The 20,620-nt window shown below is 44.3% G+C and overlaps 1 protein-coding gene across 1 annotated transcript in view; it reads left to right on the top strand.

Annotated features, from left to right (window-relative positions):
* ACE2 (angiotensin I converting enzyme 2) overlaps positions 1–18,131 on the top strand; it is a 37,779-nt gene extending 19,648 nt beyond the window's left edge. The window contains exons 9-18 of the mRNA XM_034996559.1: positions 2,108–2,334; positions 4,848–4,992; positions 6,205–6,303; positions 7,016–7,138; positions 8,020–8,192; positions 9,442–9,500; positions 12,679–12,779; positions 14,096–14,212; positions 16,050–16,244; positions 17,996–18,131. Of these exons, the coding sequence (XP_034852450.1) occupies positions 2,108–2,334; positions 4,848–4,992; positions 6,205–6,303; positions 7,016–7,138; positions 8,020–8,192; positions 9,442–9,500; positions 12,679–12,779; positions 14,096–14,212; positions 16,050–16,244; positions 17,996–18,104 (1,348 nt within the window). The 3' untranslated portion in view covers positions 18,105–18,131. The remainder of the gene's footprint in view (positions 1–2,107; positions 2,335–4,847; positions 4,993–6,204; positions 6,304–7,015; positions 7,139–8,019; positions 8,193–9,441; positions 9,501–12,678; positions 12,780–14,095; positions 14,213–16,049; positions 16,245–17,995) is intronic.
* The last annotated feature ends 2,489 nt before the right edge of the window (positions 18,132–20,620 follow it).

The raw sequence follows: 20,620 nt of genomic DNA, 5'->3' as shown, positions 1-20,620 counted from the left end.
AGGTGACATTTGAATTAGGCTTGAAAGACGAGAAGGGTTTGGACAGACCGGGCTGGGAGGAGGACACTGGGCTGGAAGAAAAGCAGGATCAAATGCAGAGAGGCAGGGCCTGGCATTGTGTACTAGAACCAGCAAGTTAGGCTAGAATAAAGGTCATGTGAAGAAGGGTCTGTGATACAGCAGAATGTGCACAGGCTTTCGAATCCCAGGTGTGTAACTTAATGACTAGGTAGCGTTGGGCAAGGTATTCAACCTTCTTGGGTTTCATTTTCCTTATCTCTAAAAGGGAGTGGTAATCCCCAGGTAGCAGCTTTGTGAGTGTCTTAGGTTGGGTTCCCCAGCTTGAGAAGAAGATTCTGGTACAGATGCTTCACTGAGGGACAGACGTCAGGCAAAAGGGGGTGAGGGAAGAGGGGTAGGCAGGGGAAAGAGTTAAGTAAGGATGTGGCCTCTGTTGGAGACTTGGCCTCAGCCTGATCCCACGGGGCTCTCTGGACCCCAATTTGTACCACAGTTGGTCACACCTTGAGAAAAGAGGACTGGCCTTTTGTACCCCCACATTAGTCAGTCACTGGCTGCGGACTGCCCCAGAGTGTGGGAGGACACATTCTCCTGGTTGAGGCACCTCTCACTTAGCCAAAGGCAGTGCACAAGGAAGCAGCTATTGGCTTTTAAGGGCTATGTGACGCAGTCACAATGGGGGATGGGTGGATCTGCCTGGGAGAGCTGGTCTGGGCAGGCCCCCAGCAGCGTCCACTCGAGTAGGGCCTGACAGTCCTGTTCTGTAAAGGGCTGGATAGTAAATAGTCCAGGCTTTGCAGGTCTCTGCTGCAACGATTCAGTTCTGCCCTTGTGGCATCAAAGCAGCCACGTACCGTACGTAAACAAATGGCACCTGTGTTCCAACAAAGCCTCATTTATCAAAGCAATTCACTGACTCCCGCACTAGAGAGAGCCTTAAAAATGAGGGAGTACATGTAAGTTTCCTAGCCCAGGCTCTTAGGTACTGTAGACACTAAACACACAGTAGCTCTTCTTGTGATTGTTTCAAAAGAGAATAGAGAAAAACCAGGTTAGAAAGGCAGGTCTTACTGGGCTGTATTAAGGAAGCTGAGTTTCTTCTTGAGCACTGGGGGAGACTTACAGGGTGTTTATCAGGGGGATGACATGGTCAGAGGGGTAAGAAAATTAATTTGGGAACCTACTGAAATATGCCCCCTGCATTCACTGGAATGGAACTGCTCTTGCCAAGCTGAACAGGACCACTGTCAATTGCCGAATGCAGTCCTTATTGAATTGGGCCACTGCAGCCTTACACGGTGTTTACAAGTTTTCTTCAAAATGCTATTTTTCATTGGCTTCTGCATTGTCATGCTCTTCTGGACTTCTTTGACTCCTCTCTCTCTCTCCCCCTCCATCTTCTCTGAATCATCTTTCTCCACTCCGTACATACTGGGACCTCCTAGGGCTCTGTTTTTGGCCCTCTTTCCTTGCCATTCTATGCCTGCTTCATGGGCCATCACATCAACTCCCTGACTTAAAATGCTAATGACTCCCAAATATCAATTTCCAGCCCCTTCTCCTCCTACTTCTCTATCTTGGCTCTACCAAACTGCCTGCTGTGTCCTGAATGCTACACCCTTTTCTCAAGCCTTTTTCAATGAGCACTTCAAGGAATGTCAACGTCTTGTCCCTCCCTGCCATCTACCTGGCAAACTTCTACATGTTGATCAAGGTCCGGGTTGCTCATTGCATCCTCAGTTATGCCCTTCTCGGTGCTTCTAGGAGACTGTGCCTGCATTCACTTATTGTTATGCCCAAGGCCATGTCTACTGATCACTTACAGAGTACTTGCCTGAGAGTTTTTGTAGTAGAAGACTCTGCTTATCTTTCTATTAGTTTGTGAGCAATAGGTTTCAGCCCTGCCCATCGCTTTATATTGAGCACCTTGTACTGTTTCTAGGACATAAAAGGTAAGTTCTCAAGATTCATCGGTGAACAAATCTTGGAATGATGAACCATGCTACCAAAATCCTATACTGCTCTTACTGTGATGATTAAATCAAATTCATTGAGATTCATTTTAATCTTGCCCGTTTTTGTGCAGGATCAAGATGTGCACAAAGGTGACGATGGATGACTTCCTGACAGCCCATCATGAGATGGGACACATCCAGTATGACATGGCATATGCTGCACAACCCTTCCTGCTAAGAAATGGAGCTAATGAAGGGTTCCATGAAGCTGTTGGGGAAATCATGTCACTTTCTGCAGCTACACCGAAGCATTTGAAAAACATTGGTCTTTTGCCACCTGGTTTTTCTGAAGACAATGGTATGGACATTTTTCTTCATGGCTTGTTTTGGGGATTCTTTAGTTAGTTGTGGGCAAAGGCTAATATTATCATGTATGGGATATATTTAATTTTTGCCACATAAAGTATATGATATTTATGGGTAACTGGGAATTGCTACTGGTAAAAACATTTTTTAAGGAATATATCATAACAAGGGGTGCCTGGGTGGCTCAGTTGGTTAAGTGTCTGCCTTCGGCTCAGGTCATGATCCCAGGGTCCTGGGATCGAGCGCCATGTCGGACTCCCTCCTCAGCAGGGGGCCTGCTTCTCCCTCTCCCACTCCCCATGCTCGTTCTCTCTGTCAAATAAATAAATAAAAACCCAGAGCAGAGGGAGAGGGAGAAGCAGGATCTCCCGTCGAGCAGGGAGCCTGACGCGGGGCTCGATCCCAGGACACAGGACTCGATCCCAGGACACAGGGCTCGATCCCAGGAGTCTGGGATCATGACCTGAGCCAAAGGCAGTCGCTTGACCGACTGACCCACTCAGGCACCCCAATAAATAAAATCTTTAAAAAAAAAGAAAAAAGAAAAAGACATAAGAGAGCTGACTGAATGAATGGTCTTGGAACTTTAAGAAACATCTAACAGGGAATAAAAGATGCTAAAACAGGCCCACAGAACTGAAATGGCTTATCCAAGGTCACCCAGCTAATTAATATTAGAGTTCTGACTAGATCCCCCTGGTTCTAGGTAAAAACTTCCCCAAATGTGAGAGCTGGAACATTCTAAAAACTATTTTACAGAGGCAGCAAACTGAAGACAAGAGAGGAAAAGTAACTAGCCCAAGGTCAAAAAGCAACATAGCAGAACCTGAACCAGAGCCGTAATCTAAAGCTTTTCCCATAATATTATACAAAGCAAAGTGCGACTTGAAATTTGAGAGTTCTTAAAGAAGGGGTGGTGGAATATCAAGATTGGATGGGACTGAAATGTTTTCTTCATCCAGCTGAAGCATGAATTTGCCCCTGTGACATCCCCTCAGATCCATGCTATCCTTCAACATCTTTGCCCAAGGCAGCCTGTTTCTCTTTGGATGGCTGGGACTTGATGGCACATGACGAATGTTCGTGAGATCCAGATTCTTCAGTGAAGATGCCATGACTTTTGATTCTTCCTTGTAAAAGGAGGATACTTAGAGTCAAATATGTTCTCTTCTGTATATTTCTCTCCCCTCGTTTTAGTTATGTGGTTCAAAACATCAGCTCCACTGGCTGGAACGTTTGGTCAGTGAGGTCAAGGTCATGAGCTCCATCCTTGTGGGGGCAATTCACTGTGCCTTGTTTCTGGCTCCAGACTTTGGTGATCTCATGAAGGCCTGGGAGTAGGTCAGTGTAGAGTCTTCATCATGTCTGAAAAAGTTACTGTAAGCATAGACCCAGTGGGTAATAGATGAGTAATAGCACCCTCCCATGAAGGGAGCAACAAAGGAAAGGGAGTTCACGGCAACCACATCTGTTGCCTAATTTTAAAATATAATTCTTAAGGTCGATTAGCAGACAATTAGTTGTTTTTATCATTTTTTAAATATTCCTTGACAGCAGGCAAAGATGATTGAATCACTAGGATAGTACTAGACATGGTTAAACGACTGGTTTGAAAAATTCTTGTTTCCTTCCTTGGCTCTGCCCCTGATCTGTGAATGATGGTAAATGAATCCCTTCATTCCTTCTCTCTCTCCCTCCCTCCTTCTCTTTACCTTGCCTCCTTTCTTCTTCCAAAAATATTTACTGAGCCTATACTATGTACAAGGCATTTTTCTCGACACCAGAGGTACAATGCTGTGCCAAGTAGATAGTATCCCCCTGCTTACAGTTCATTGAGCTTCCCTAGTACACTAGGCATGAGCTCTACTGCTTTTTACATCACTAAATAAAGGATAGATGAGATCACATAACGTGTTAAAGCATTTTAAACTGAGGTGAAGAAGATGTCAGTACATTTAAAGTGTACTGTACTTCTGATTATCCAGTGGATAGTTTCTTCTGGGGAGGCTCTTTTTTGTTTGTGTTTCTCCTCCCTGGTTTACTGGCTTTTGGCCACATCTGTTTAAAATTTGTTTTTTAACAAAGACTCAGAGAGGATATCATGTAGGAGACACCAGGTTAGGTATACAGTCTTGAATGAGACATTTACAGTCACTGCCTTCATGGAGCTTACAAGAATAAATAGTATGACAGTAGATGAAATAGCCCTAATTGGCTCTGGTAAGAGCTTTTAAGGAAGGCAATTGACCCTAATGAAAAAATGAGGATTAGCGGTTGCTTGCAGATTCATTTTACCTGTTCTTTCCAAGTCTTCACCCTCCTCCAAGTCCCTTAGCTGAGAAAATGAGTAGATACATATTATTATGTTCATTGTCAGTATTTCTCACGTAATCATCCTTAATGTAAGTATATCTTGAGGAATAATATCTTGAGATTGGGAAATTAATACAACACATCCACTGTCATCCTCATGTTAATATTTATCCTTTTCTATTTTACTTTCAGAAACAGACATAAACTTCCTATTCAAACAAGCACTTACAATTGTTGGAACTCTACCATTTACTTACATGTTAGAAAAGTGGAGATGGATGGTCTTTAAGGGTGAAATTCCCAAAGAGCAGTGGATAAAAAAATGGTGGGAGATGAAGTAAGTCAATGAATATGGAATCAGCAAAATGTTTTGTCTCATGAGTTTACCACTTACCTAAAGGCATTTTCCTGGCTTGTACACACACACACACACACACACACACACACACGCAAGCATGCATGCATGCATGCATGCACACACTGCCTCCTTTTTATTTTTCAAGTCTTCATTTGGGTGCTTTCTCCTCAGATAATATGTCCTTGGTTCCGCCTTCCCCCAAGCAGGATCCGATGACACAACTTCTCATGGTCTATCTTCTTAAGTGCTGGGTCACCCATTAAACTGTGATATTTTAGGCACTGGGGATCCAATGCTGATCATTTCAGATGTTTTCCTTGACTTCAAAGAACTTTTAGTCTATGGAGGGATGTGGAAAATGAAACCATGGCAATGTGTTCTGTTATGGGAGTGTATGGGGATCCATGAGCATCCAAGGCAAGATCGAAAGCCCAATCTGGTGGGTCAGATGAGGAAAGGCATCCAAATTAAGCTCTGAGAGAGAGGTGAGAGTTAACCAGGTGTATGTAGAGGGAAACAGAGAATTCCAGGCTAGTGAGAGGCTGGCACTTTTGGGCAACAGATAGTAACGCTTTCAATAGTTTCAGCACTACATTCTTCATGCCTGGGACACACAGGTATGAAATAAATGGTTTTGGGATGGAAGAATTACAAAAGAAGACAGGAAGGAAAGAAGAGACAGCCCCGCCCTCTAGGAGCTCCAATGTCCAGGGCCAAGAAGAAGATGTGTATGAATAATTGTAAAACAGAGAGAGAAATGCCAAAAGAGCACAACTAGGGAAGGCTAAGGGAGCTGGAGGGGTTCACTGTGCTGGCAGGTGGGTGGGATCAGGGGCAGGCCCCACAGAGGAGGGGGCACTCCAGCTAGCTTTGAAGAATAAGATGTCAATGTTACAAAATTCTGTCTGCCAGGAACACATGGAATGTGGTACCAGAGAGGGATTATTAAGATTTTCACTGTACATTTTTGGCCATGGGATGCACTTTATTAAATTAGTGTTTTGAAGATGCAGCTGTTTTCCAGTGGTATATTCTGGATGAATTAAAAAAGGAAGAGATAACCACAGAAGGGCTCTATTCTGTAATTTTTTACACTGTTTCTATTTCACCTGACAACCAGTTCCAGTAAAATGCCATTGGCTGACAAAACCATGTTAACTGCCTCTAACCTATCTGCTTTTTTCCCCAAAGGCGAGACTTAGTCGGGGTGGTGGAACCCTTGCCCCATGATGAAACATACTGTGACCCTGCATCTCTGTTCCATGTTGCTAATGATTACTCATTCATCAGGTAAATGACAGTTGTCTTCTCACTGTTTAACCCCCAGGGTTTGTGGACAGCTGTGCTAATGGCAAAGAAATAGGGATCTATGAAGTAATGACTATAATTTCTCTTTCTCTTTCTACCCTCCTTCCCCCTACAACCTCAAAACAGATCATCAATTTTAATTCAATTTAACTCAACATGATTTATTGGGTCCAATAAAACTTATGTGAGATCTTTTCTCTACCATGAAGGAATTTATAGAATCCTTGGGGGAAATAAAATTATCTTTGTCTTCTTGTTACTGGCAGTGCTCAGAGTGATGGTAATAGAGTATTTTTAATCTGAAGTCCAAAAACCTATGTTCTTCACCTATTAGCCCCAGATCTTGAGTTTGCTGAACCTCAGTTTCTTTATTTGGAAGGTGGAAATAATATTGTTAGCCTGCCATAGGGATCAATTGGCATTATTTATATGAAAGGGCCATAAATATGGAAAGCACAATACAAATGTGAACTAACATTTAACAAAGTAATACTGCCTTTTTAATCAGCTGATACATAAATACAAGTAGGTTATAATGAGTCTGCAGGATTCATATTTGGGTCTTTCTGGAGAAAGAGGTTGGACTAGTATCTCTTTGGTTACTAGAGCCTCAGAATTTAAACATATGCCCCAATCTGTGAGTCTAGCACAGTAACTAAACATGGGACTGCTCTCTTGTTTGTCTATTTTACAGATACTATACAAGGACCATTTATCAATTCCAGTTTCAAGAAGCCCTTTGTCAAATAGCTAAACATAAAGGTCCCCTACACAAATGTGATATCTCCAATTCCAATGAAGCCGGGCAGAAGCTGCTGTAAGAAATACTTCAAGGGGCCCCTGGGTGGCTCAGTCGGTTGAGCGTCCCATTCTCGGTTTTGGCTCGGGTTGTGATCTCAGGGTAGTGGGGTTGAGCCCCGCTTCCGGCTCCAAGTTCAACAGGGAGTCTGCTTAAAGATTCTCTCCCTCTGCCCCTCCTCCCACCCTCTCTCTCTCTCTCAGATAAATAGGTGAAGCTCAAAAAAAAATTTTTTTTTTCAAAAAAGAAATATTTCAAAGATGTTGAATATTTCAAAATGTTGAACCTCTCCTGCTATCCAATATTACTCATTTCCATGCCTAGGTGTCCTTGTTCTAAAAAGAAATTTCTAGGGGCGCCTGGCTGGCTCAGTCATTAAGCGTCTGCCTTCGGCTCAGGTCATGATCCCAGGGTCCTGGGATCGAGCCCCGCATCGGGCTCCCTGCTCCGTGGGAAGCCTGCTTCTCCCTCTCCCACTCCCCCTGCTTGTGTTCCTTCTCTCGCTGTGTCTCTCTGTCAAATAAATAAATAAAATCTTTTTTTTAAAAAAGAAATTTCTATAAAATTTGATTTCCTTGTTCTAAAAAGAAAAATTTTGAACTCAAAATGTCCTCATCCACAAATTAATGGTTTATTTTATGGTCACACAGGAACCTAGACCATGTGATGGCTGGACAGTCTATCTCCTCTCCATGTCATAACTACAGAGCTCCCTTTATAGTCATTAGAAGGAAAGGGATTGAAGGATGAATACATCCATTAACCCACCTGATTTTCTTATCTGCCAGGAGCAAACTTAGCTAAGCCAAAGAGGAGAAACCATAGATCGTAGTGTAAATATGTGTACATCTGGAATTCCTCAAAAAGCCCTGAACCCACCCTCCCCTTTTTTCATGTAGCCAAATGCTGAAACTTGGAAGATCAAAACCCTGGACCTTAGCATTGTATAATGTTGTAGGAGCAAAGAATATGGATGTAAGACCACTGCTCAACTACTTTGATCCTTTGTTTACCTGGCTGAAAGAGCAGAACAGGAATTCTTTTGTGGGTTGGAACACTGACTGGAGTCCATGTGAGTACATTGAGTTGACACATTTCAAATGCCTCCCTTTCTGCTTCCCCTAGTCTCCTCTGGCCCATCTCATGGAGCTATGACACAGCTGTGTATATTGTCCCTCTGTGTAGACCCTGCTTCTGACTGGCTATGGTGACTGCTGCCATTTTATTGGGGAGGAAACAAATTTGTTAAGCACCTACTATGTATCAAGCATGATGAAAACTACACACACACACACACACACACACAGTTTTCTCTCTCAAGTCTGCTTTATTAGCCCCATATTTAAAAATAAAAGCGTATAACACTCCCCAACCCACTGCACTCAAATCCTGCTCTTCAAAGACAATTTTTTAAAATCAATTTTAATGCTATTGCCTCTTCTTTCTGGCAGTCACATATTTCTGAACATTTTATTTATACAATTTCTTTATTGGTCAGTTTTAGGGATGCACTTCTGCCTACTCTCCCACCTCCCTTTCTCATCTCTCAATAAAGTTTTAACATTTTTTACAAGAAGTTAACAGTATTTATATCATAATGCCTGAAGAGCCAAGTAATATACTATTTTAAACACTTTCCTATGTGGCTCTTTGTTTGTCCTGGAGTTTCTACTGCCTTATTTCTTTTAATGTCTAATTTGCTATTATTGTTGCATTTATCTTTTCCAGGTATTCCAACATACCTATTCTTTTCAGCCTCATTTTTTCCTAAAGACTTCCTTCGTAGAGTCCTACATTCTTCTGTCTCAATCTGACCACAGTTTTCATCCTGAGTCATCCATCTTTTTGCTGCTTTCCTGGGTTGAATCCATTGCTGCCTGGATTCCATGCCTTCTTTCTTGGATCACCTCTTGTTTTGCTGCAGCAGAGACTCCAAGTGACTTTCTAAGCAAGAGCATGTGGGGTAGGAGGGTCAACTGTGTCCCACAGTGGCTTTAACCATACCTTAACTTTCATTCCCCTTGTTTTCAGTCTGATATCTTCTTCCCACCCCCAGCTGTACTCGAATCCCAAGCCTCTCTGGGACTCTGTGGGACTTTTGGGGTCTGTACTGCCTCTGCATACACATTAGGCCATGGCTTTCTGACCCCCCCCCACCCCCCCGGCTCCATTACTTCTCATTTTCCAAAAGTGTATGTATTTATACCTGTTAAAAAATTCCTTTACTATCACTTTGGTGGGATCTTGGGAGGGGAAGGAAATAAATGCACATGGTCAATCTGTCATCTGTAACCAACAGTCTATGATTTCTCTTTAATCAGATGCTGACCAAAGCATTAAAGTGAGGATAAGCCTAAAATCAGCTCTTGGAGAAAAAGCAGTGAGTATTCTGGACAGTGTGTCCGTTACTTCTTCCTTTTTTTTTTTTAAGTTTTATTTATTTATTTGAGAGAGAGCACATGCAGAGGGACAGAGGGAGAGGGAGAAGAAGAGAAGCTGATTCCCTGCTGAGCGTGGAGTCTGCCACTGGGGCTCGATCTCATGACCCTGAGATAATGACCTGAGCCGGATGCTTAACCTACTGAGCCGCCCAGGCACCCCCGTCCTTTACTTCTTAATGCACTCCCTTAAATGGGACAAATAAGCCCATTCCAGTGTGTTCTAAAAGAAGACAGGCCACATGTTTCTCTTAAAAACTACAAGCTCCAGATTCTGGCTCTTGGGCTTTTTTTTTTTTTTCAGTAACACGTTCTTTATTGGATTGGTGATGTCTACTTTTTCCTTGTTACTTTCAAGTGCTATGAAGATCAATGAGAAAACATCCAATCTTAAATATCAAGTGTCCACCCTTTTTTAAAAATAATTTTTAAAAAATTTTATTTATTTGAGAGAGAGTGAGAGAGCACAAGCAGGGGGAGTGGCAGACGGAGAGGGAGAAGCAGGCTCCCCACTGAGCAGGGATGCTGGCTCAATCCCAGGACCCTGGGATCATGACCCGAACGGAAGTCAGAAGCTTAATGGACTGAGCCACCCAGGCACCCCAAGTGTCCATCATCTTAATTCACTCTTATCACCATTACTTGTATTTGAGGAAGAGGACAAGGTTATGTTTTGAGAGATTGTTTTTAGAAGTACTGTAGATAGTTTTGCTTTGTTTTGTTTTAGTCAATCATCCATATCCTGGAAGCTTGTTAAAAATGCAGAATCTTAGGCCCCAGCCCTGGACCTGCTTAAGCCAAATCTGCATTTTCACAAGCCCCCAGCTGGTTTGTATACACTAAACTGGGAAGCTCTGATTTACAATAAGATTTCTCAAACCTGGCTGCACCCTGGAGTCTGGAGTCGTATGGGATGTTTAAAAAATATTAAAGCTCGAGTCCCACTTCCAGAGATTCTGACTTAATTGTTCTGAGGTGTAGCACCAAGAGTTGGGCATCAAGAGTTTTAAAATCTCCCCTGGGTGATTCTAATTACAGCCAAAGTTGAGAACTACTGATGTCTATCCGCATTTGGGGATAACCGAATGTTTCACGGCAAACCAGATCACTCACACCTGCGTGTGAATTCCTTTCAGCAGCTATTGCTCTACTAGACACCTGTCTCAGGCTAGCCAGGCTGAAGAAGCAGTGGCTTTGGGAAAGAGGAGAGGACTGGGCAGCCCCAGGCAGATGGGGAGCACAGGAGGCCGTGTAGGATGAGAGGACAGCCTGGGACTGTTGGATGGAGCGGCCCTGGGCGCAACAGAAAATTGTGATTTGCACTGGAAAGAGCCGAAGATTACATTTCGACCCCCTTCTGTTTCCTGCCAAGTTAAATATTGCCTAAGGCTCCACGGTCGTTACAGCGTCATTTTCCTAGCTAAGTAAGACAGCTAAACATAGATAACACAGTAGGAGTGAAAAAGGAAGCTTTTTTTTATTCTTATGTTAATCCCCATACATTACATCATTAGTTTTAGATGAAGTGTTCCATGAAAAAGGAAGCTTTAAGAAAGAAATAATAAAAATGAAGGCGCATCCCTTCCCAAATCTTAAGCGTTCAGATTTCCAGTTCTTCACCATCATTGAATGTCTGTGGGATTATTTCTCTTATCTTTATATTAGTGCTTCCTTGGCCCAATACATTTTAGTTCCTTTAAAGGATCCAGCAGATCAGGATCCTTTTCAGTTATCTGGTTTTCTTGACGTCTGTCCCCATGTTCTCTTTCCCTGCAGTGAGGGATTGGTAAATGGTCTTCAGAGGGGTTGGTCTTCAGAGGGTTGGTCTTCAGAGGGGTTGGCCGCTCTGAGGCCCCTTAGCAGAGTAGCAGGCTGCTTTGCTGGGGCCGGCCTCCTGCTTTAGCACCCCCGGCGCATCCAGGCCAGAATCTCGGCCCAGGTCAACCTGTTGTATGGCAAAGTCCAGCCGGATCTTTGGCATGGTTTTGTGAACCCAACCTTTACTTTTTTTTAAAATTTTATTTTATGTTATGTTAATCACCATACATTACATCATTAGTTTTTTTTTTTTTAAGATTTTTTATTTATTTATCTGAGAGAGAGAATGGGAGACAGAGAGCATGAGAGGGGGAGGATCAGAGGGAGAAGGCGCCCCCATCATTAGTTTTTGATGTAGTGTTCCATGATTCATTGTTTGCCTTACTTTTTTTTTTAATATGGAAATAGTAACCAGAATATTCATAGTAGCGATATTAATAACATTATTAGTACTCTTAAAGCAGCTTTTTTTGCCAAACCTGAGTGGTATCAAGCTGAGGTTAATGTAACAAATCTTCTGTGAAACCTTGTCATTGTTTTTTCTAAAAGGGAAAGGAGAGAGGCAAAATTTGTGCCATTCATTGATTTCTACTGCCAGCTACTGGAGGAAAGAGTGAATGCTTTTTTACTCTTTTAGCAAATGTTCAGACTATGCAAATACGCCAGCTGTTTGTTTAGCACCGCAAAACAAGAACAAATTACCTTGTCGACAAACAGTTATTTTTTCCTTTGAACCTCAAGTTTCTTTTTCTTGTACACGTGTACATATCTGAGAACTTACTATATACACAGTAAAAGCTCTGCATCTTTGCCTACGATACCTGGATTTTTTTTTTCTTTTTTAAACTTATTTTTTTCTTTCCACTATAATTAACATACAGTGTTATATTCGTCTCAGGTGTACAATACATGGACATTTTAACTAAAACCCACAACTCGCACGGCTCCCATCCATAAAGCTGCCCTCAGGATGTTTATCTTGGCTCCTCTCAAACCGAAAAGGATCCATGAACATGGTCCTTAAAGCACAGGTGCCACCTGGGAGCTTGTTACACATGCAAATCCTCCGGTCCCATGCCAGACCTTCTGAATTAAAAACTCAGGAGGGTAGGGCCCACTCTTCAGTGGTTTGACCAGCCCTCCGGGGGATGCTGGTGCCCACACAAGTTGGAGGTCACTGACCTAATGAATAGCAAGATTCTCCAGAGTATTAGAAAATGTAAAAATAATGCTTCTGGAATATCAGGTTTTGAATGTATCCCATGATCCCTACTGAGCAGTGTTTTTCTTTTGAATTTGCAGTACAAATGGAATGACAATGAGATGTACTTGTTCCGGTCATCTATTGCATATGCCATGAGAGAGTATTTTTCAAAAGTCAAAAACCAGATGATCCCTTTTGTGTGAGTTACTCTAAACAGTATTTCTCTTTCTCTTGGGCCTGAAAAGATATTGTGCTTAAACTTTTATGCAAGTAAAATTAAGAAAAACCTCCTAATGACTCTGGAACTACTCTGATATCCTGAAATTTGGGCCATTCTCTTTAGGGAGGACTGTGACTTACTTGACTTATAGATTGCAAGAGCACTGTTCTCTTTTCCCGTCTCCTCCCTTCTCCTCTCCCTCCTCTTTTCCTCTCCCTTTCCCTCCACCAAATGCTTCCTCTACCCTCAGCACTGAAAGGAAAAGACAGACATCTCTGCCTTCACTGTACTTGCCTTTAATGTGTATTTCATGTGTGGATTACAATCAGCAAAATATGTTAAGTGAAATATACTAGAATGAGATGGTGACAAGTTCAAGGGAGAAAAATACCACAGATGAGGGGCTAGGGAGTGCTGGTGTGTCTACAGTTCGACTTTAACTGCAATAGTCAGAAAAGGCCTCATGAATCCTTGAGCAAACATCTGAAGCAAGGAGAGCACCAGCAAAGCAGACAAGGGGAAGGTAGGTAGCAGGTGGAAAGATTCTGAGGAACGAAGATCCTCCACCTGTTGAAGGAACAGCAAGGAGGCCAGTGGGGCTGGAGCAGTTAGCTCATAGAAGACAAGTAGGAGGTGTGGTCAGGGCGGTAGTGGGGCGTGGGGGTAGGAGGGGGAGAAGAACGTTCTCCTGGGCCTCGCAAGCATTCCAAGGACGTTGGCTTTCTTCTGAGTGAGAAGGGCTGGGAGCCACAGGATCTGCCTTAGGTTTTGTCAGGATCCCTGTGGCAGCTGGGAGAGGCCAGTCTTGTCACCTTGTTGGTAAAGCCCACTCTTACCCCCTCCCCCCGCTGTGGGTGTAACGCGACGGGTTTTGCCTTGTGGGACTGGGGTGGAGGAACGCACCACCTCTGTTCATGGTGCTGAGCCATCGCTGCCCGCCACGGTGTTTATCACAATCCTGGGGCACCCATGGTTCCTCACTGGTTCTTCAGCTGCCTTCAGTTCGAAATTTTTCTATCATTGAAAGAAAATGGGGTTCATCTAGGGGGCAGAACGGATAGTGCCAATAGTGTGTTATTCCAACTTGTGTCCTTGAGTTCATGTGCTTTGGGAAGTGTCGAGGATGTGGGGACAATCACATCCTTCCATTGTTCGCCCTATCCCATGTCTCTCGCCTTCACCCTGTGACTCCCCCCCCCGCCCCGCTCCCACCCCCTTTTCACTGGCAGGGGGAGCCCCCATTCTCTTTGCTGTGTCGTCCGTACCACAAGGGAAGATGTTTCTTTTCTCTGCAGGGAGGATAACGTGTGGGTGAATGATTTGAAACCCAGAATCTCCTTCACCTTCTTTGTCACTTTACCTGGAAATGTGTCTGATATCATTCCTAGAGCTGACGTGGAAGAGGCCATCAGGTGATTTTACTTTCAAACAAGCTCTCTAAGGGGGAGGGAGGCTGATGAATGCACCCACGACAAGGGCTTGTGGTTTAGTGTGCTCTGTGTGCCGGGCACTGTTCTGAGTCCTTTTTCAGCTTAAAGACTGGGGTTTTAATTCCAGAAGGATCTCTCTTGATTTGGGCTCCTCCGTACGCAGGCTCTTAAACAGTTATTGGAGTATAAGTAGTTGATTTGGGAGGTGATCTCCAGAAGCTCTGAGAAAGAAAAGTGCACAGGGGCAGAGGATAGAAGGAAGATCATAAATGACATGTTATCGAGCAAGGGACCGCGGTGAGCAACTAGAGCTCCATGGTGCCGGGGAATTCTGGGACACTGAGCACATCATGCACCTGAACTGTCCATCCGCGCTGGGGTATTTACCCGCCGCCTCCCACCAGCCTTTGGTTGCGAAGTGCTGGCTGGTGCCATGGCTTCCCCGGCAGTTCTGGTGTGCAGGCCGGGCAGCCCCTTGTGGTCTGAGAATGCTCTCGGGCAAAGGCAGCACGTACTGGCTGAAGAAGGTCTGGCCTGCACGCATACAGAATGGTAAATGCAGAAGGGACATGGACACGTATTGCCAGCATTTGTTGTAGGGACTCGGATGAAGGAATCGTTTCAGTAACCAGAGTCAGAAACGAGGTGGGCAAGAATAGGATTCCTTAGCTGTCGCTTGGCCTCGACACTAGGAGAGGGACTTACTGTGGGCAGTGAGCATCTAGAAGGAACGATTGGCCCAAGGTGCCTCGTCTGTTTCCCCAAACAGCGAGAAAGAACAGATCGAGGACACTAAAAAAAGGCTTAAGATACCTGCTGCTATGGGGGAGCCCGCTAGGTGGCCCTCTTGAGCTGCTGTTCATCTCTGGAAGCAAATCCAAGACCTGCCGGGCAGAGTGGGCCTGGAAAATCTGGCTTAGTTGGGGTGTACAACCCACCCACATCCAAAGACTTCACCGTCGGCCTCCAAATGACTTGTTTCTGTCCTGGGGAAAAGTGGCAGCTGAGATCAGCATTAAAGAGCCCAGCCCTCCTTGTGAGCTGCGGGGGGTCCCAAATCTCCCGTTTCCAGAATGACTTGAGACAAATTCAGGCTGAGGTTACATGGCTAATTCTGCTCTGACAGATCTCCCTCTCTCCTTTTGACCTCCTGACCTGTACTACACCCAAGGGTAGGAGGATGGGCTGCCAGACCCTTGGGCTTTCAATTCAGAATATTCTCAATTTCCCTAGTTTTGGTTTTTAAAATCCCCTCCATCCTTTTTTGCTCTCTAAAATTTAGCCATATCCCATCCCCAGTGCTGGAGAAATTGGCAAAGACCCCTCTCCTGCGTTCCTCCCCTGCCTCCAAAGGTCAATCACTTTTATTTGGAAACTACAACCGTCAAGACTTGGGTATAGGACCTGGGTTGATTTGTAGAAGAGATGGACCCAATTGTCCTTTTCTGTTATCTGATATAAAGTCATTGTACACCTACTCTGACAGAAGGGAAATTCTTGCCAAATACGCTGACTTTGCCTTTACAACACAGCAGTCATGGATGAACAAACACCAGCCAGTTGCATGTTTCCACACTTGCAAACCAATTTTCCAAGGAAGCCGTTGCCAGACCTAATCTAGGCTACAAGATATGAAAGGTGCCTAATTGTCAGATCTCGTACCTTTCATGGGACCTGTCTATCGCCTTTGATTTCATCGCTATTTGAGGTGTACAGTCTTAGGCTAAGGCTTATCAAATCCTTTCGGGAGCAATGATGTAAGAAGTAAATAATTACACACAATTCTGTTTTGCCTAAGTGTTTTTGCTTTTGGGAATAGGATGTCCCGGGGCCGTATCAATGATGCTTTCCGCCTGGATGACAAGAGCCTGGAGTTTCTGGGGATTCAGCCAACACTGGGACCCCCTTACCAGCCACCTGTCACCATATGGCTGATTGTTTTTGGGGTCGTGATGGGAGTGGTGGTGGTTGGCATTGTCCTGCTCATCTTCTCCGGGATCAGAAATCGAAGGAAGTAAGTGACCCTTCCTAGACTTACCTTATCTTAAAACAGAAAGGTTTAGGGAAAACTAACTGGAAAATTTGCAGCAAGTGGTAGGTTGTATAAGCCAATTACTTTTTTGGACAATTTTGCACCTAAATATTCTGATGCATCCCCTAGAAATTTCCCAGATTTTGTCAGCACTTTGCCTTCCTAGCTGGCGTGCAATGTTCAGCCTAGGGCTTTCGAGTGAGCCCGGGGAAACTCCATCCTGGCCACAGTGTCCTTTCCCTACTGCCGGGAGGTCCTGCAAACTCGGGGAGGGGAGGCAGGCAGGCTCAGGGGATTATCCGCACTCCTAGTCTTCCTTGGTCTAGAAGTGACCCCGGAGACTGGCTCAGTGATGGTTGGCACTGTAAAACCATTCTAGAATGAGCTCTGCGATTCGCCTCAAACTGCCACCCTTCCATCATCTTCATTCCCCCTCAGGTGGCCCATGCTCCCTGTCATCTCCGTAGCTCAGGGGCCACAGTGCCCTCTCATGTGTTCTTGAATGGAAGATCCAAGTCCAGTGAGGATTTAAATCGCCAGAGACCTGATTTATAATCTTGCTCTGCCACTAGATGGTTTTTCTGACCTTGAGAAATCACTGGCTTTCATTAGGCTTATGTAATTAATGTTAATAATATTTTGTAGCACCTACCAAAACTGTGCACACTGCAGGTTGCCTAACGTGTTCATGATGGAATTTTGACATGCCCTGGTCTATTTTGCTCAGTTCTTCACTGTGGAGATTTTTAGTTCCCTAAAATAGCTTCAGTTAAGAAAATTAGGCCTTGAATGGAATACATTCATATGGTTAGAATTATAAAAACTCCAAAGGATACCCAGAATCTTCTTGCCACCCTTTGCCTCCAAGTTCCCTTCCCAAAGCCAACAACAATTATCAGTTTCTCAGAGACCTGTCTGCGGTTGGAGGGTCTGCGTTTTTAGTAAGGCCACCCTCAGGTGATTTGTATGCACATGATGGTTTGAGAAGCATTCTTCCTTTGCACATGAGCTACTTGGGGAACCTCCTTCATGCCGCATGCTGGCTACCCTGCTCAGTACTTGGACGCATTAATAGTCTCAGCAAACATATGATGTCAATATGTAATTATCTAATTATCTTCATGTATGTACCAAACTGAGCTTCAGAGAGACCAAGTCACTCTCTCAAACTGACACGGCTTGTCAGTAACAGCTTGGGATCCACAGCCGGTCTGCAAACCTGGTGGTTGTGCGACAGAGCTGTCCTGCTCTGGTCTGGACACTTGGGAAGCTGATCATTTAGTAGGGAAGCTCTTTAAAAAGGAGGCACTTGGCTAAATGACCACTTCGTTTCTAAGTGACCACTTGGTTTCTATAAAGAATAATCCTGGCTACTATTTGTGGAGGCTTGCGTGCCAGGTACCGTGAGTGCTCTGCCAGCACCATCTCCTGGACTTGGCAGACCCGCCATCGTTTTCCAAATAGGCAAACTGAGGAACAGAAGTGCGCTCTCTCTGACCCTGGAGCAGATACCCTAAGCAGCCTCCCACGCTCTGCCAGCCTTCCCACCAACCAATCGTGGGGCAAAAGGAGGGAATCTCATGCTCTCTAGGGGTTCCCAGTCCATCGGGAGGGGATAGATTCACCAACGAGCGATTTGATGCTGAGGTGTCAGAAGCCTGGGCCAGTGGGGTCCAAGGGAGGCCAGGTCCTTCAGCAACGCTATACCAAGGTGACTTCGCTTTATTTAACAGGAACGATCCAGCCAGAAGTGAAGAAAATCCTTATGCCTCCGTGAATTTGAGTAAAGGAGAAAATAATCCAGGATTCCAAAATGTTGGTGCTGTTCAGACTTCATTTTAGGAAAACCTGTTTGATTTCCTCTTGAGGTGATTTTATTGCATGCAAATGTTAATTTTATGGTACAGATAATAGGAGATTATAAAGCTGTCATTAGATATCAAAACTATGGCTCTGGTCAGGAAAATTTACCCCAAGAAGACATGCCTGAGGAGAGGGCATCTTCACTGGCTTTCAGTATTTATTTCTGCCTCGAGATTTCACTTCTGTTCATGTTTGAGAGTAATAGAGAAAAATGTGTCTTTGGCCTCACCGGCTGTTCGGGGTAATGGAAGTGGAAATGTCTGTTGCCTGGCTGGAGTGGAAAGAGAAAAGAGGGATATATGGTGGGAGCAAGTGGGGCCTTCTATGGAGCCCAGATGGATCGCTTTTAAGGACCGTCTCTGTGAAATGGCGGAACTGCAGGGAGCGAGAATGGCACACGCTGTTCACTTAAAGTCAAGTGTAAAAGATGGCACGCTCTTTCACATTAAGTTAATCTAAGTACTATAGTGATTTGCCCACAGCGGTGAGTGGACTGGATCATGCCTTCTTCGGGATGACAGGTCTAAAGAAGAGAGGAGAATCCAGAGAGCTGTTCACAGATGTTGCCTTTTCACTTCCATCCATGCTTGATCATCATCTCCCTGACAACGTAAGACTAGCCCCAGGGGCCTCCTGGGACCTGCCCCCCCAGAGCACACCTGATAGAAACTCACTTCTGTTGTTCTCCACGGAGTGACTAGAAACCTCAACTGAATGTCCTCCCTGGAAGTGGGTACCCAATCTCTTAAATCTTGTATTCACCCACAATGCCTGAGTAGTGCTGAGCACAAAGCAGACAGTCAATAAATACTGACTAGATTCACACTCCTGAGGTCTCACGTGTACTTACGTGCTGGGGCTTCGGGGATTCTGTCTGCTTGTCACTTCCACGGACAAAGTTGCTGTCTGACTGCCTGGGACACTTGACCTCTCAAATGTCTTGGAATGTGTCCCAATTTCTTAAATTGCTTTAGTGTACAAAGTGGCTCTAAGATCAGTCTAAAGAGGGGTGTGTAAGATTGTTGACACTGTCCAGTTAGGAACCAAGCCTAACACTCCTTTTGTAGACCTCAGAATCCAGCCCGGTTCTGAGCACAGCATCCACTACATACCTGAAGACGGATTCAAAATTGATGAAAATATCCCAACTTTACCCTGCAACTCACTCTCTGTGGTGACCAGCATAATGTTAGAGTAACTCTGTACTTAATACAGTCTATGGAGAGGGGCGCCTGGGTGGCTCAGTCGGTTAAACATCCGACTCTTGATTTCGGCTCAGGTCATGATCTCAGGGTTGTGGGATGGAGCCCCGCATCTCCATGCTCAGTGGGAAGTCTGCTTGAGATTCTCTCTCCCTCTCCCTTTGCTCCCTCCCTCTCACTCTCTCACATGTGCTCTCTAAAATAAATAAATCTTTTTAAAAAATAAAATAAATTCTATGGAGATAATGGTCATGGTGAATCGGTTAGCCAAGTCAGGAGAGGATGACCTTTTCTTCACTTCCAAGAGCATGTAGGCAGTCCCCTGGCTTAAAACAATAGCTGTAAATGCTAGATATCACCACTAAACATGGTTAAATAGCATTTTCAAAATTATGCATGTTTTACGTGGTATGAGTATTGTTCCTTTCCTTGGCTCCTCCTAGCATCACTGGGCTGCTTTTCTTATAAACCTCTACTGGTATCTTAAAACCTTCCTTGACTTGATGTCGGGAGCCAGGCTTCTAAGCACTGCTTCGGTTCTTTTCATAGTAGACGATTCTGTACTGTTTGAAATTTAGCAATAAGTGTATATTACTTTTGTTACAAAGAAGATTGTTTTTAAAAAACCAAATACAAAGAAATAAGGAGAAGAAAGGAAAGCAAACTTCACGAGGGCCTGTTGAGGAGAAGAGGAGTTGAGTTACTGGTTCCTTCTTTTCCCTTGGGTAGGAAAGAGCCCTGTCAGACAGTACTTGCTCAAGAAATGTTCGCTGAATGTTATTCATGCCCTAGTGGTTATTTTAAAGTTCCATTTCATTGTAAGGTGAGATTTGTGCACCTCTGTAAAAAAAATAGAAAACTATCAAAAGTCCATTCTTCTGAAAATACAGGACTCTGCATGTATGTGTTAAGAAACAACCAAGAGAGATCACTGGAAATAGCTGGGAGGTGATGGAGTCAGTGGGATGAGACAGAATATGAGGATCTCTTAAGGGAGATGGTTAACTTCCATCCAGAGATGAGGAGCAGCACTTAGTGTCTTTTCAGTATAATTGTGCCTCCAGTGGCCTTTCTCTCTCCCTCCTTGATGTTACAGAAAAGACTGTGAAGTGCTTCAGAAGAGATGAAAACCTGTGGGCTCAGCAGTGGGCCGTGAAGGAGAGGAGTCCCAGGAATAGTGTAAAAGCAGAAGTACCTTTTAGTAATCACCAGGAGAAACTGAAATAATACTTCCGTACCTTTGTGTCAAGATAGAAGACTGAAATAGAAATGTCAGTCACCAAACTAGCCAGG

This window comes from Mirounga leonina, unplaced genomic scaffold (genome assembly GCF_011800145.1).
Source record: "Mirounga leonina isolate KUSES-001 unplaced genomic scaffold, KU_Mleo_1.0 Mir_101595, whole genome shotgun sequence".
Classification (NCBI taxonomy): domain Eukaryota; kingdom Metazoa; phylum Chordata; class Mammalia; order Carnivora; family Phocidae; genus Mirounga; species Mirounga leonina.
This window is presented reverse-complemented; position numbering and strand designations above follow the sequence as displayed.